General features: G+C 47.7%; 1 protein-coding gene and 1 long non-coding RNA gene across 2 annotated transcripts in view; one reads left to right on the top strand and one right to left on the bottom strand.

The window, feature by feature from the left end:
• Positions 1 to 14,101, bottom strand: part of RTF2 (replication termination factor 2) — a 37,454-nt gene extending 23,353 nt beyond the window's left edge. The window contains exons 1-5 of the mRNA XM_029916306.1: positions 13,952 to 14,101; positions 9,263 to 9,357; positions 8,499 to 8,592; positions 6,380 to 6,519; positions 3,112 to 3,190 (exon numbers count right to left, since the gene is read on the bottom strand). Coding sequence (XP_029772166.1) covers positions 3,112 to 3,190; positions 6,380 to 6,519; positions 8,499 to 8,592; positions 9,263 to 9,357; positions 13,952 to 14,020 — 477 coding nt within the window. The 5' untranslated portion in view covers positions 14,021 to 14,101. The remainder of the gene's footprint in view (positions 1 to 3,111; positions 3,191 to 6,379; positions 6,520 to 8,498; positions 8,593 to 9,262; positions 9,358 to 13,951) is intronic.
• LOC115273308 lies at positions 2,386 to 7,328 on the top strand. Its single transcript, XR_003900778.1, has 2 exons — positions 2,386 to 2,472; positions 6,134 to 7,328. It is a non-coding gene; the product is annotated as an uncharacterized LOC115273308 (long non-coding RNA).
• Positions 14,102 to 16,096: the final 1,995 nt, after the last annotated feature.

Below are 16,096 nucleotides of genomic sequence, written 5' to 3'. Positions count from 1 at the left end.
CTGAGCGCACCTGACAATGCGTCTAACACAGAAACAACGCCTTCCACACTCCAGGGAAACCCAGACCTGAACAGGGCACCTAGAGATCCCTTCACGCCCGAAGGGGGCCCAGGCCAGAAGGTGCCGGGTCCCATGGTGCTTCTCCACTGGGCGCCGCTAGCACCTGATGCCACATTCGGACTCTTGTCCCACCGACGCTCTCTGTGCGTCCTGCTCAGGTCTACACCTTCACACTCCCATGGGCGTCAGTGGCCCGCGCTGTAGGCCCACCCACACCTGCCTGGCATCCAGTGGGACTCACGCCCCCAGCCTCTCCCCTTGTTCCTACACCCTACCCTGCCCATGCGGGATGACTCCTCGAGCTTCCGTCTCCACAGGCTGCCTGGGGGGCCTCCTCCCTCTGACAAGGCGGCTGCTCCTCTTCCCCCTCTCCCATCCATCCAATGCAGCAGCATCCGGCTATTCCACCACCCAGACCCACACCCACATGCTACACCACCTACATCCTTCCCATAGCTTCTGACCTCCCCACCAATGCACTGTCAGCATCCTGACGTATTTCTGTGAACAAGCCCGTTGTTTCTAGTTTTACGTAGATTTACTTTAAAAGTTAATGGTGCATTCTTGCCCTAAGTACAAAAACCCCCACACACAAAGCAGGCATAAACACGCAGGACACAAAATGAGCCTCGCCAGGCCCGCCAGCCAGAGCTCCGGGTGTACCACCCCCCCCCCCCGCCTGCCCCCCTGCAGGCTCAGAGGGCCAATGAACACCTACTCGGAGCCCTTGCCCTCAAGGCAAGCAAGAAGTCAGACAGAGCCGAAGTGGGAGTCCCGAGTCGCTATCTGATGTCTCGCAGACATGTCTGGGGTCCTCTCTGCACACTGCCCCCTCGGACCCTTGTCCCACTGGTGGTCACGTCCCAACCTCTGGGAAAGTCTGACTGAGAACCGTGGTCTGCCTTCGAGGCTTAGAACAGGCGTGTCCTCCTTCATAAGCCACTGCTCACTGGCACAGTCAAAAAGAAAGTTCTCTGGCCCCCGAGGTCTAACAAAATCTTTATCATCCACTTGGTAGCTGGCTTAAAAAAAAAAAAAGGGTGGCTCAGTTGGTTTTGCGTCCAACTTCCGCTCAGCTCATGATTTCACTATCCATGAGTTTGAGCCCGGCGTCAGGCTCTCTGCTGTCAGTGCAGAGCCTGCCTCGGATCCCCTGTCCCCACCTCTGTGTGCCCCTCCCCTGTGCGCCGCGCGCCCGCGCTCTCTCTCTCTCTCTAAAAAATAAACAATTCAGAAAGAAGAGAATTCTTCATCTAACTTATGATTCCGGCCGGACTGCCGTCTTCTGTCGGTCAGGCTGTGCCATCTCGTCCCTCAGAGCACCTGTCGCCTTGCCTCTCACACAAGATGTACTAAGCACATGTGAGTAAATTACATAAATCAATTTCCAAATGCATGCTGTGAATTTCTTCTCTTTTGTAAAAGCTTAACGGGACAGACTGTGAATTCTGTGATGGCGTTATTCACAGTCACCCCAACCTGCAAACAACTCCACGCCCCTCGGTGACCTCTTCACCAGCAACCACCCTCTGCCCGCCTTTAAGGCGCAAGCGCATGGACTTCTCCTGCAGAGGGGTCGCTGTGAAACAGCCGCCCCCGGCTTCCCACCGCACTTAGTGAAATCCGGGAGCCAGGCCCCGCATGAAGTGACCGCTACCTGGGAGTTTCTCCCACTTCTCCTCTCCAGCCGCCCTCCCCCCCACTTCTGTTCTCACACTGGGCCCGTCCTGTCACTTCTCAGCTTTCCCTCCAACCCTGCTTGGCGGGCTCCTCTGTGCCCCTCAGGTCAGCTCACACCTCCAGAGACGCCTCTGTCGGCCACCACCGCGCCAGCTGCCCTGAGACGGCACCCCCCGTGTTTCCTTCCCGGCATCTGTCAGAGTCGCTACTGCCTTGTCCTCCCCCTGGGTGAGCGGAGCGCCTCTCCAGCCGGGGTTTGGGGTCCACGACGGCAGGGACCGGGGCGATCTCGCCCACCAGGCTCTCCCACCACACAGTGCCCGGCACACAGGCGCTGCCAGGCGCTCGGTGGAGGCTGCTCCGTAAAAGAGTAATTCACGACAGCGGCGAGCAGAACGAGGGGCCTAGTGAAGGCCAAGCAGAGCTAACACGGGTGAAAGGACAACCAGGAGCTGTTGGCATCCACGGAACTAAAGTAAACGGCAAGGTCCCCGGGGGACAGAACACGAGAGACGCAAACGTCTGAGGGCCGCGGCAGCCAACGCAGGGAAAGCCGGGCCGGAGGCAGCTCCACCACGTGACCTGAGCAGCGTGCTCCTCCGTCACGCGCCTGCCCCGGCGCCTGCGCACGTACGGAGGACGCACGTACGGAGGACGGAGGACGCACGACGTGGCCCGCGGAGGGGCGCAGAGTCGTCCCACGGCAGCGGGAACGTGGGCGCTGCTCCAACGGTGCGTACACGTCAGCATCGACTTGTCCACACCCATGGGACGTGTGCGTGAACTGTCGCGTAACCTGGAGATTCTGGGTGACGGTGTGTGACAAACACACCCCTGGTGAGGGTGCTGACAATGGGGGGGGGGGGGGCTGAACGAACAGGGGAAATCCCTTACTTTCCTCCTAATTCTGCTGTGAACCTAAAACTACTCTAAGAAGAAATAAGGTCTTAGAAGAGGAGAAAGGGGAAAACAAACGATCCGCCCCGGTCCTATGAGGAACCCGTCCCGGAACTACCACTCACGTTCTGAGGAGGCGAGTGAGGGAACACGGCGCCCGGGGGCTGGGGACGGAGGGGTCACGGGGGGCATGGCCTGCCCAGGCTGCTGGGTCTCGGACGAGCACCGCACAGCGGGTGGTCAGGGTCCCCGCAGCCCGAGCTGGAGAGGCCGCCAGGGACAGGTCACCAACGGCTGTGGGTCTGTTTCCGCCAAAGACCGGCCACAGAAGGGCAGTCGGCGGAGAAACAGCCCGTCAGATCTGTTTCAGAAAGGACGGAAGCCTGCTGAAATGATACATGGAGGGAGGGACCCTAACCCGGCTGACTTCCTCAGCTCCCAAGAAGGAACGAATGACAGGTGCCAACAACTCACTGTGTGACACACTTCTGCTCTTATCTCCTTCAAGGCTCGTTCAGAAAACACGCAGCCACAGCCCCGCAGGAAGCAGAACCTGGGGAAATAACCCAAAATGGAAGACGGCCTTAGTAATTTACAAACCACACACAGATCATCAGTTAACATTTGTTCAGTTTATACAAAGGCCAAGAACGACAAAGAGAAAAACGGTCACATCTGATTCCATTAAGGGGAAAAAATCAGTATGCCTTATATACACATTGATATGTGGAAAGAGAAACAGAGGAATATAGAAATACAGGCCACACTCCCATTCCTGATCCCTTCCAAAAATCCTGTAGAACCAAGTCTCTCCTACAAATTAAATGAATACATTAAAAATAAAGCCACAACCATAAAAAGTCAAAAGGCAGAATAGGAACTCAAGGAGAGAATATTTTAAATATATATGAGATTGTGTGTTTATGGATATCCAAAATGGTCTTCAAAAGCAAAAATAAACTGTGTTAGAAAAATGGGCAAAAGGCATTCACACGCGATTTGCAAAAGAAGTATAATTGGCCAAAACATAAAAGATGCTTAACCTCAACTGTTAAAAAAATTCACTGCAAAACAATGTCGTATAATGTTCTATGTATCCAGCAACGACGAAAGAGGCTAAAGGTGTCCAGCAGGAAACTGTGAGGAAACAGGGCTCTCTGGTGGGGGTGCGGTGGGGGGGGACACAACACGGGGCATCTTGGAAGGACACTTCGGCAGAGTCGAGCACAAGAATCATCTTTGCAATGTCTCCTATAAAACCCGCCCACGAGTGTGCAAGTGCATAAATATGTATTTATGAAGTTGTGTAGGACAGTGCTGCTTGGAACAAGGAAAAAGAAGCTTCTAAATGTACATGAACAGAGGGTGGTGACAAATCAGGAGCACTCACACAGCTGTTAAGAAGAGTACGGCAAATGTGTATACAAGGCCGTGAAAATATGCTCAAATCAGAGAAGTAGGAAAAGAAGAGGTTACAAGATACGTACAGTGTGTTTCCACGGATGCGGGAGGAACACACAGTGATGTTTCTACCGGCAGAGGCGCAGGAAAGCATGCTGTACGTGCACTGGAGCCGGGGGGCTGCAGGGGCGTCAAACTCCTGACAACTAAGAACGCTGCCAGTGAAAGAGGGAGAGGACTGGGGGAAAGGGGCAAAAATGGTCAAGTGCACATCTTACTTTACATGTTCCTCTAGAAATGCCACAATAGAAGCTCTCTACAGTTCCCTAGCAACTATAGTGGATGCAGAACGCCTCAACAAAAACTCAATTAACAACACTGTAATAAATTCATTTACTGTTGTTTAGGACAAAAAAAAAATCCCATTTTATGGATGCTTACTAACTACTAGTAATTTAGAAAATTATTTTTCTTTAAACAAAGGCTCAATGTCTTCATTATTTCTATTTTTCTCTATATTTGAATCTTTATTACATAAAATTTAATAAATGTACAAGCTAACCCCCAAATCAAATTTCTAGTGTGGAGGCCCTATTAATAACAGGAGGACAAAGCCAAAATATGCAAAGCTCGATTCACTGGGAAGAGAAAAGAGAGATTAGGCAGCAAATGAAAGGGAAAAACCAGGGAAGCCGCAATTGGAGCAAGAGCTACAGGTAACCCCTGCTCAGGACCCCACAGTTGAGTCTGTTTCTGCTAAGTTCCTCTTCTGGCGTGAACTGTGGTTTTCTTAAAAAGAAGTGGGAAGCCAGAATCAAAAGGTCAAACACCGATTTAGAGGCAAGTTCCAGAAGAGGCAAATCCCTGAAGACAGCCAGGAGATTGGCAGTGGCCAGGGGCTGGGGGGTGGGGTGCGGGGAGAGGTTGCTCCATGGCCAGGGGGTTTTCCTTTGGGGTGAAGGACATGGAGGAAGGAACCAGACGGAGGCAGTGACTTTTATGTTATGACCTGCACTTGGAAACAATGTGTACAGACACCGCGTACAGAAACGCACACAAAAGTGGGCCGAGGTTAGGCAGGCGAGCGGGCTTCCCTGGAATACCGCCTGCCTGAGCCTAACAGCGAACTTCAGCTTTCTAAATAATTAATTTTTCTTACAGCTCTATTTAGGTATACGTGACAAACCCGGATTGTATATATTCCGGGTGTACAACTTGATGATGTGATATGTACACACAATGTGAAATGATCGTCAAGCCAAGTAACATATCCACCACCTCAGTTACCCCTAAATGGTCAACTCTGAGGGGCTTAAATGACTTCAATTCAGACTTCCTGAAGAAAATAATCTTTAAAAGTTCCTTGGGCCTAAAATTTTACTTCTCTCCAAATCCATAAAGCCACGGGTTGTTCCATTTTAGAACATGGCTCCTCCCTCTGGCATAGCCTGCCCCCGCACAGCACAAACATGTCTGTTAAGTGGGTGCGTACGAATGTGCTGGAATGCTCCAAATTAAATCTGGTTGTTTACAAACCAGTGGAAGTTTTCACTTACATGAGATACTTCTGCCCCCAAGTCTAACCCCCTTTCCTGAATGCAAATAGTAAAAAGTTACTATCTTCAACGTGTAATGCATTAGGTGGAAGATTCCAGATGACAGCTGGGACTACCAGCTTTTAAAGAGATTCCTAAACGGTGGGGAATGAGGTGAAAGCTTTGGCTTTCCCTGAGACATCCTACAGAAAGGCCCCCACTAAGCCATTCGACAGTCATATATATTTCTTAAGGCAGAAGTGTACAGGTCACTTATGTTTGCTGTAAATGTGCACCTTAACATTTCTGGTGCTCTAGTCAGAGGATCTGTTCACTCCAAATTCAAAGCCAAGTTATCATTATCAGCTGGGTCTTCAGCTGACGTCAAGACCACATGTTCGGTAGAACGATTTTCTGCCGCCTGGTTTGCAGCAACTGTACGGAAATGGAAGTTGTCTGACGGACAACCTTTGCCCCTTGATTTCTCTCCCAAGGGAAAAGGCCAAATGATGCACCTCCAGTGTCACATGAGAAATTTTAACAATCCCTCTCTACTTCAGGCTCACTCCTCCTCTCAAGAACAAGAGGCACAGGCGCCGAACCTGAGGGGACTTAGACACGACATTACAAATGGCCGCCAGGGAACGAACAAGGTCTTGAGCCAGCTCTGCTGCCTCTGAGGCAGCACCCAGACCAGAGGGCGCCTTGAAGAAGCCCGTGCGATCATAAGGCTTCAGCGCCAATCCTGTCGGCACCAGCGCTAGCCCACCAGACTCGATACCACCTGCCCCACACGCGTCACTGACCTGTGCCGGCCATTCATCTCCAAGCCCACGACGGGGCAGATGAACCGCGCCCGCTGCAGGTCGTCATGTTTGTCACCTTTTGTGCTTCCTCTATCCCCTTCCCAGGCGGGATTATCAGAAAGCCTTAGTTCTGTCACATTCTGTGAAAAAACATCAGTATTTTAAGACTTCATCCGATATGTGGATCATCCTTAGCCTCAATAACCACCTAAATCGACAGAGAAATTGTTATTGCGGTCCTTTTCCATCCAAGTCTCTTCTTCCTACTTTCCTTTGGCCAATGCTTATCATATGAATAAAAAGATGAAACCATAAATTGTGGGAGGAAACAAGAGATCTTAAACTCACTGGCAAGTCAATTAGTTAATTTCTACTTTACAAATATTTTGCTATTTAGGGAAAAGTAACTTTGAACATGAAAAACTATGCTGCTAAGAGAGAGTTCTGTGTTAGTTTCATCCAGAATGGAACATTTTCTTTCTCTGCAGATGAATCCTCACTGAGGTGTTCTGTATACTGGTCGCCCATGTTTATTTAATACCTGAACAGACAGTAGAAGCTATGAAGCCACGGTCTAATAAGTCCAAGGCAGACTATTAGCCAGGGAATACTATTATAGTCCACAAGCTGGCCATTCAGGTTTTCAAAAACACGCCTTCACAAGGAGGGATCTAATGGCTCCACTTGGGCATCTGACATTTAACCCGCCATTTTGATTTCAGCACTGCGGACAGCAGCCGGGTGCCTCGGAAGGAAAGCCGCTGGGCACGGGCAGGCTTCCTGGTTAATGCTGCCAGGGTCTCCTCAAGGGCCCGCCTAAGTGTGTGTGGACTAGTAAATGACGGTAACAATAATCTTGCATACTTGGGTCATTTAACCTGAGACCTTCCAGTTTTACAGCTCTGATTTCTTGGAATTTTTTCTTTTTTGCATTAAAAGTTCAACCATGTACCCTGAATGTTACTTTAAATATAGAACTGTATACATTAATGTTGATGATAATCATTTCAAGATAAGATCATCACGCTTTCATGGGTCTTTTAAGGAAGAAATGAATTCTCTTCCCAAGATAAAAGATGACAAAAATCAACATGATTATTTCTAAAGTGCTGCTTTAGCTACATCTCAGAGTTACTAATGTGCCTGAAATTAACTTTCCTTGTATCCTGTAATCACTCCAAGAATTCAAACAAACAGCCTAACATAATAATAAAAATGTTAAAAAGAAAAAGAAAAGAAAAACCCAAAGCCTTGTATGGGGAGCCAGGGACTCTGATTCTGGGTTAGAGGCCTCATTCACTGTGTGGCCTCAAGAAGTCATGGATAGTGAGAATCCTCCCCTGCGGGATGAAGTATTTGACAAACCTGATGGTCCCCAAGTTCTCTGCCACTTTCCAGATTTTTCTCCCATTGACCAGATTTGAAAGATTTTATCTCAACCAACTTGCTTTACTAAATAACTTGTTTTTCCATTTTTATGAAAGAACTTTAACTGCCAATCAGCATGTCTAGTTAGCAAGAGATACCACACTGATTTCACAGTGATCTACCTAGAGAAGTCTCTAGTTTTAAAGGATTATAGAATTGAATCAGAAATTCAAGTAGCTGAGTTTTACATACAAAAATGATGTCTTCAAACATTTATATTTTCTCCAAACATTAAGAATTTTCAAAGTTCTGGGGGCGCCTGGGTGGCTCAGTCAATTAAGCCTCCGACTTCAGCTCACGTCATGATATCACGTTTGTGGGTTCGAGCCCCACGTCAGGCTCTGTGCTGACAGCTCAGAGCCTAGAACCTGCTTCCAATTCTGTGTCTCTCTCTCTGCCCCTCCCCCTCTCATGCTCTGTCTCTCTCTGTATCAAAAATAAATAAAACAAAAAAAGAATTTTCAAAGTTCTTTTGCACACCATAAATCAACAGATTTATAATGCAGGAAGGAGAGGTGTGGGAATTTCTGGCTTGAGCCTTAAGTGACCTGCCCCAAATCACAATTTTCCTAGGTGGCTGGGTGGGACTGGAATCTCAAACCTCTGAGTTCAGTCTACAATGTGCATGAATTCCATAAAGTAAATCTTAACCACTGATACCCTTGGAGCACTTCAGAATCACCTGTCTTACCTTAATGCTTTTAATGTGAGATGCTGCCTTCCCAAGGGCCTTCTCGGAAGATTTGTCCAAAAGGAATTCAATGACGGCATCTTTGTTATAAAGTCTGCAACGATAAGGGTTAGTCCAAACCCTGTGGGGACAGTCAGCCTCCACACAAAGAAGGGAAACTGAGCTCAATCCAAAGTCATCTACATTGGATAACAGAAATGCTTTGCATCACTAAAAAAAGTAAACTAAATCCTGTTCCAACTATTCCCAGAGCACACAAAGGAAGAAAATAGTTTAAATCAAGCGTCGCAACCTGGCAACCTGAGGGCTGAATGGGATCTGATCAGTATGGAAATTTAATATAAAAGTACACATTTTTAATTTTTCCTGGAAAAAGAAATCAGAAGTTCCGGAACCACTGGGCCCACACTCTTGAACTGCAACAGCTGACAGGAAATGAGCAGCAGCTGTCCTTTCTGACAGGCCACGGCTCTCTAGTCTCCTCCAGTCCCCACGATGCCCTCCGGCCCCACGTGGCTCCTTCATGGGTTCCTGTTTATAACTGAGCTCCTACTGGCCGCTGAATTTTCAGATCATGGATTAAATAAATGCAACTGAATAGAAAAATGCAGAAGTATGGCCAGAGACAGGGAATGATAACCTCAGCTTCACAAATTTGTCTGAGCTAATTCACATTTCATGAATCAAGAACTATACTTACACATTAAAATTCTTCTAAAAATTACTGAATAAAAACTCATCTCAATTCAGTAAAGGAACCATACCTGCCAAGTTCACAGGCAACTATGGGTCGTCTTAGTATTTCCTGACTTAAAGTACAATAGTTCCACTGGGCAACTAGTTCAGCATCTTTGTCAACCTAAGGGGAAAAAAAAATCCTTTCAATTAACTTTCACCTCTGAGAAACAAACGATCCACAGTTCTACATATAAAACCTCATTCAGTTGTATCACGTGTGATGATTATTGTCTTTAGAATCAAAGATAGTGACACATGAAGCTGGGACTTAAAGACTCAAAGTAATCGACACCATGTCAAGTAAAGTTCCCTCTAAATGGGACACCTGCAACACAAGATTCACATCAAATCATGAAATTGCTTATGCAAGCTGCATATAAAGATAAGCGTTTATATCTGTTTATGTTTTTTATTTATTGTTCTCTACACTCAACATAAGGCTCGAACTCACAACCCTGAAATCAAGAGTCACACACTCTTCCAACTGAGCCAGCCAGGCAGCCCTAGGATCCGTATCTTAACAGTAAGTTAGAGAAGCCACACGGAAAACAATCAGCAGCACGGGTTAATTTCTATCAATGGGAAAGGCTCCAAGGCTTCAGCAGAATTTAGAGAACTAAGAACTTAGAAAAAAGGTATTTTTTTTTAAAGTCCAGCACAAAGACTATAGAATTCTTTTAATGTAGTTAAAAAAATTTTTTTAATGTTTATTCATTTTTAAGAAAGGAAAGGGAGAGAGAGCAAGCACAAGCAGGGGAGGGGCAGAGAGAGAGGGAGACACAGAATCCAAAGTGGGCTCCAGGCTTTGGGCTGTCAGCACAGAGGCCGATGTGGGGCTCAAACTCATGGACTGTGAGATCGTGACCTGAGCCAAAGTCAGACACTTAACTGATGGAGCCACCCAGGTGCCCCAAGACTATAGAATTCCTAACAAAAATCCCCAATTCAACACTGTTCCTTAGGGAGCATATCAAATCCTTACTCACATTATGAAAATCCAAACATAAGAGGATTGCCCTCAAATGCTATTGCAACCATATAATATTCCATTTCCCACTCTTTCCCCTCTCCTAAAATGACAAACCTGAGTAATATAATAGGATGGCATAAGAGGGAGGAAATAGGAAAAGACAAAAACAAGGAAAAGTTCCCTTCAATTTAATTTCTGCAGTAACAACTGCTGAAGTGTTTACTGTGTGCCAAGCACTCTGATAAGCAGTTTCTGTGACTTAATCTTTCAGCCCTCATAAAAACCTTAACTTATACACTGTTGGTGGGAATGTAAACTGGTGGGTGCAGCCACTCTGGAAAACAGTGTGGAGGTTCCTCAAAAAATTAACACTAGAACTGCCCTATGACCCAGCAATAGCACTGCTGGGGGTCTACCCAAGGGATACAGAAGTGCTGATGCACAGGAGCACATGCACCCCAATGTTCATAGCACTGTCAACAATAGCCAAATCATGGAAAGAGCCTAAATGTCCATCCACAGATGAATGGATAAAGAAGATATGGTTTACATATACAATGGAATACTACATGGCAAAGAGAATGAAATTTGGCCATTTGTAGCAGCATGGATGGAACTCGAGGGTGTCATGCTAAGCGAAATAAGTCAGGCGGAGATGGACAGATACCATATGTTTTCCTCATACGTGGAACAGGAGAAACTTAACAGAGGACCATGGGGGAGGGAGAGGGGAAAATAGTTAAGGAGAGGGAGGGAGGCAAACCACAAGAGACTCTTAAATACTGAGAACAAACCGAGGGTTGATGGGGGTGGGGGAGAGGGGAAAGTAGGTGATGGGCATGGAGGAGGGCTCTTGTTGGGATGAGCACTGGGTGTTGTATGGAAACCAATTTGATAATAAACTATATTAAAAAAAATTTTTAAACCCTAACTTGAGAAATTGGGGTACCAAGAGGTTAGGATACATGTCCAAGGTCACACAGCAAGTAAATGAAGGAGCTAAGAACCCAAGCAGGCTGGCTCCACAGGCCATGCTTCTAATTAATCATTACTTTCTATCGCCTTTCTATTATTTCAAACAGAACAAAATAAAAACAAAACCTGCATTACTGCAGCTGCTCTTCTCTCCACACCCCAGATCCAGGAGCCACACTTCAGCAGCTTAAACGGCTATTATCAAAACTCACCCTGTAGCCAAGCCCCGAGAAAAACCTGCCAACACTGAAGTCAATTTACAACACTGTCTGCAGATTCAAAAAAGCCACTCAGCTAGTCCAGGAGCTAGTCTCTGGATCCCTCACCTTCTTTCCCCACAGTCCTTAGCTGATTCAAAAAATATTGGGGGAGCGGGAGACAGGGAGAAAAGCCACAAACTAATCCTTACCCGGGGATCTAAAAATTGGTAACCCCAAAAAACTTCTGAAAACTTTACTTTTCCAAGGTCTGTCTTCTTTTCAGGGCAAGGTCTTAAATTACAGACCAAACACACCATATGAATGATGAAAAAATATTAATTTACTATATATCTGGGGTGCCTGAGGAGCTCAGTCAGTTAAGCATCCGACTTCGGCTCAGGTTCATGATCTCATGGTTCATGGGTTCAGGCCCCACATCAAGCTCTGTGCTGACAGCTCAGAGCCTGGAGCCTGCTTCGGATTCTGTGTCTCCCTTTCTCTCTGCCACCCTCCCTCCCCAAGATAAACAGTAAAAAAATTTTTTTCATTACTATACATCTGTCTGAAATGTAAGCAATGCAAAGACCGGACTCTGTTCACTGCTGTGTCCCGAGGGCCTAGAATGGTGTCTATGGTAAGCATTCAATAAAGTATTTGTGAGTAACTAACGATAACAAAACTCCATCCTGCCTGAGCTCTCGGGCTGTCTCCGATCACCCTTTCTTCTTTCCCATCCCCTTCCGACCCCCTGCCAAGCTTTCCATTGGGCTGCTCCACTTCAGCCCAGCCCATAAGTTAAGAAAACTAGCTGAATGCTTTTTTGGCAAAAGTGCTCATGAGTGTGAACTGCCCAGCCGTAGTCTATGCACACATAGGTGTGATTGGAGGGCACCCTCCGTCCTCACGAGTGCTCTGTCATTCTTGCATTCAACACCTATCTAGCAGGTGTGGACTGTGGGACAGACAAAGGTAAGACATACTAGGTCTCTGTTCACGTAAGAGAAAGACAATAAACAAATACAAACTGTGATTAAGTACCGTAAAGAAAAGTAGAGCAGCACAAGAGGACAGAGAGCAAATGGATTTTGGCAACAGTGGACTGAAATGACATTGGAGGAAAGAACTGAATGAAGTAAAGAAAGGAATGCTATCTCAGCAAACAATGTATCAGGTTGTGGACATTATACTCCAGGCTGAAGAACAAAGGCCCGTGTAACTGAAACAGAATCCAAGACCTGGGGAGTGGAGGGGGTAGAAGATGAGCGGGTGAGGGAGACAAGGCATCTGATCACACAGGGCCTGGTGGATTTTATTCTGAATATGACAAAAAGCTGCTGGAGGATTTTAAACACGGTAGTGATATAGGAGATTTACCTTTCAAAAAGCTTTCTCTGGCTGCTGGAGAATACAGGGGACACCCATGTGTGCCAGGTGCTAAATTAGGAGCTTTATGTGCCTTCTGTTATTAAAAAGTAATTACTGGGACGCCTGGGTGGCTCAGTCAGTTAAGTGTCCGACTTCAGCTCAGGTCATGATCTCGTGGTCTGTGAGTTCGAGCCCTGCAGCAGGCTCTGTGCTCACAGCTCAGAGCCTGGAGCCTGTTTCGGATTCTGTGTCTCCCTCTCTTTCTGTCCCTCCCCGGCTCACACCTGTCTCTCAAAAATGAATAAATGTAAAAAAATTTTTTTTAAGTAATTCTTAATGCTGTGGGGCGCCTGGCTTAGTCTTAGAGCATGCAACTCTTGATCCTGAAGTCATGCCCCATGATGGGCATAAATTAAACAAACAATAATAAAGCGTTAAGGAAAAACAGTGATTACCAATGCTACCTGTGAATTCCTGAATAATGGCTGGAAATCCTACTTCATTACCTATCAGTTATGTGATCTGGGTCATGCCACCGATTCAATTTTCCTGTTAGTGGCACGGAAATCACATACAATGTTCTCAGTTACCTATGAGAATTTTAAAACTACTACCACTCATTCATTTACTCACCATATTGACTATGCCAGGAACTGTGCTAGCTGTACAGGGCGGAAAGGCAAAGCCTCTGCCACAGGGAGTTTACCTTTCTCTGTGACCGACATTCATCAACCATGAAGGCAGTGCACAGAGTGGTAAGATCGTTTTTTAGGAGAAGGGCCTGCTCTCATGGGGCTAAGGGAACCTCTGCGAAGAAGTTCCGCAGAAAATGAAGTTAGCGTGTACAAAGCTCAATAAAGAGCAGGCATTTGCATCACTGTTACTAACTAACGGCAGACAGGCTTTAAATCCCGGCCCTGGCACTGGACTAGCGCTCTAACTTTGTCCTCCTGGCCCTCAACGTCTAGGTCTGAAAAGCGAGGATAAGGACAGAATAGTACGAGCCACCGCACATAAATCGTACTCCCAGGCGAATGGCAACAGCAAACACTCAATAAACGTCTGATATATATATTGTCGTTGATTCTGAGTTCTCCAAAAAAGCACGGCAGCGTCAGGAACCCCGCTGGCTCACCCCCTTCCCCGCCTCCCCTCGCTCCCTGGGACCCCACACTCCCGGTCCCCACCGGGCCCACGTCGCTGACCTTCTCAACCTTCTTCGGCCCCTTCACCAGTTCGTGTCTCTTGGGGATTGTTCCTCCGTCGCAACCCATCGCAAACCAAAACTCAGCAACACCAGGAAAGCCCAGCAGCGGCCACTTCCGGGGCTCCCTGGCGACTGCTTCACTCACTTCCGGCGCGGATGGATGACGCACTACGTCCGCCAAGACGCAGGGGGCGGATCCGTTGCCAAGCCCCGGTTGCCGTGGAGAGCGTCGCTAGGCACCGGGCGAGGCCCCGCGGGGAGGGCTGCGGGAGCGCGCGCGGAGCCCCGGGAGCCGAGCGGGCTGGGCGTCCTTCCGCCTCCGGGTGGGCGCGGGATTTCTGCCGCCCTGTGATGATCGCTCGCCGCGATTCGGGAGCGGGGGTGACTCAGGGGCGCCCCCGGCTCTTAGGCCCCGTCCCACCCCAGCACGCCCCACCGTGGGTCTGGCACATCCCCGGACTGGGAGCGCCTGGAGGGAAAGGGGTGCAGTTTATTGATGGAATTAATGATGCGTGTGAATGCACGTGTCAGACAACCATTGCGTGTTTAAAGGAGAACTTTTAATTGAGCACCTCTGTGACCTTAACACTTTCAACAAATCCTGCGAAGTGGTGTTATGGGAGATTCAAGGGGAGGGGGAGGGGAGATTCTCCAAGCCTGAAACTTTGATACCGCCAGAGGGACCGCCTATAGATGGAATGTTGCAGTTTGTCCAGGCATGTATCTGATTCACAGCCCCCTGTTACCTAGTTGTTAAAAAGCAGGTTTAGGAAACAGAGGCTACACTGATGCTTACTTCCTTTTCCAAGAGACGGGTTGTATTAGGTCTATAATGAGACCCCAAATCCCCGGCCAAAACCCATTTCCTTTAATCATTATAAATATTAGGGGAAAGGCTCACCACAGCGAGTAAGGTGTACCTGTGTGATTGGATGTTACCTTGCTGACCGCAGTGAGACAGAAAAAATAAAAAGAAAACAACATACACAAAACAAAAACAAAACCCTGAAAACATTCCCCAACTGGGAATAGAAAATATGTGGATAGGAAACTTTCAAGGATTGTAACATTGGATTCTCTGCGACTGCAGTTAATGGGAATTTAAAGAAAATAAACCTTTTAGTCCGGGGGTCTCTTGTTGCCTTAAGATTGATTTTTATGCCAATCACAGGAACGGTAAACCGTGAAGGTAGCGACTTTGTTTCAGTCCCACTGTAGCCTCAGTGCCTAGAAAAACACTCCATATGTCTTTCCACCATAAGCCAAAAGGAAGTATGGATAAGATGCTGGAGGGCACTAAGTCAGGTGGGGGCAGGCCCTAAAACTGCTAAGTGCTAGGAGAATCCATTTACAAGAGGGAAATAGAAGCCTGGAAAGATCAAAGGACTCCCGCAAGGTCCCACAGTTGGTAGGAGAGAGAGCTGGAACTGGGTTCCGAGATTAGTTTTCTCCCCCCAAGGATTAGAAAATCAGGTACGGGGGCGCCTGGGTGGCTCAGCCGGTTAAGCCTCCGACTTCGGCTCAGGTCAGATCTCACGTTCATGGGTTCGAGCCCCGCATCAGGCTCTGTGCTGACAGCTGGCTCAGAGCCTGGAGCCTGCTTCCGGTTCTGTGTCTCCTCTCTCTGCCCCACCCCCTCTCATGCTCTGTCTCTCTCTGTATCAAAAATAAATAAAACATTTTAAAAAATCAGGTACGGAATAGCATACACCCAAAGATCTTCAGACAGATTCCCAAACCAGTGCTCTCTTCTGGCAATGAAGTCCGCCCCTCCCCTAGCTCATTTGGAGAAGTGAAAACAAAAATAACTGCTCTTCATTAAACCAGGGCTGTGCCGGGAGATTTGGAGGCATTGTCTTCTCTGTCTTTGTAATTTAGGAGGGAGGAGGTACAATGCCTTCCATTTTCCCAATGACAAACCTGAGAATGAGATGTGCAAGGTGTCTTGGGTCAGGGGCGCACAGCAGGTGAGTAAAAGGGGGTCAAGATGAGACGCCTTCTCAAGGGAGGGCCATGCAACTGCAAATGCCATGTTCCTTAATGTCGCCCCCGGAGCTGCCGTGACACCCAGCAGTGTCCACTGGGTGGGCGCTGAAAGTCAGGCGGCTGGAATTTTTTTTTCTCTTCCTCCTTGGTTTCCTCA

Source organism: Suricata suricatta, chromosome 12 (genome assembly GCF_006229205.1).
Source record: "Suricata suricatta isolate VVHF042 chromosome 12, meerkat_22Aug2017_6uvM2_HiC, whole genome shotgun sequence".
NCBI classification, from domain to species: Eukaryota; Metazoa; Chordata; class Mammalia; order Carnivora; family Herpestidae; genus Suricata; species Suricata suricatta.
Note: the sequence above shows the minus strand (reverse complement) of the source record. Positions and strands in the feature narration are given on the sequence as shown.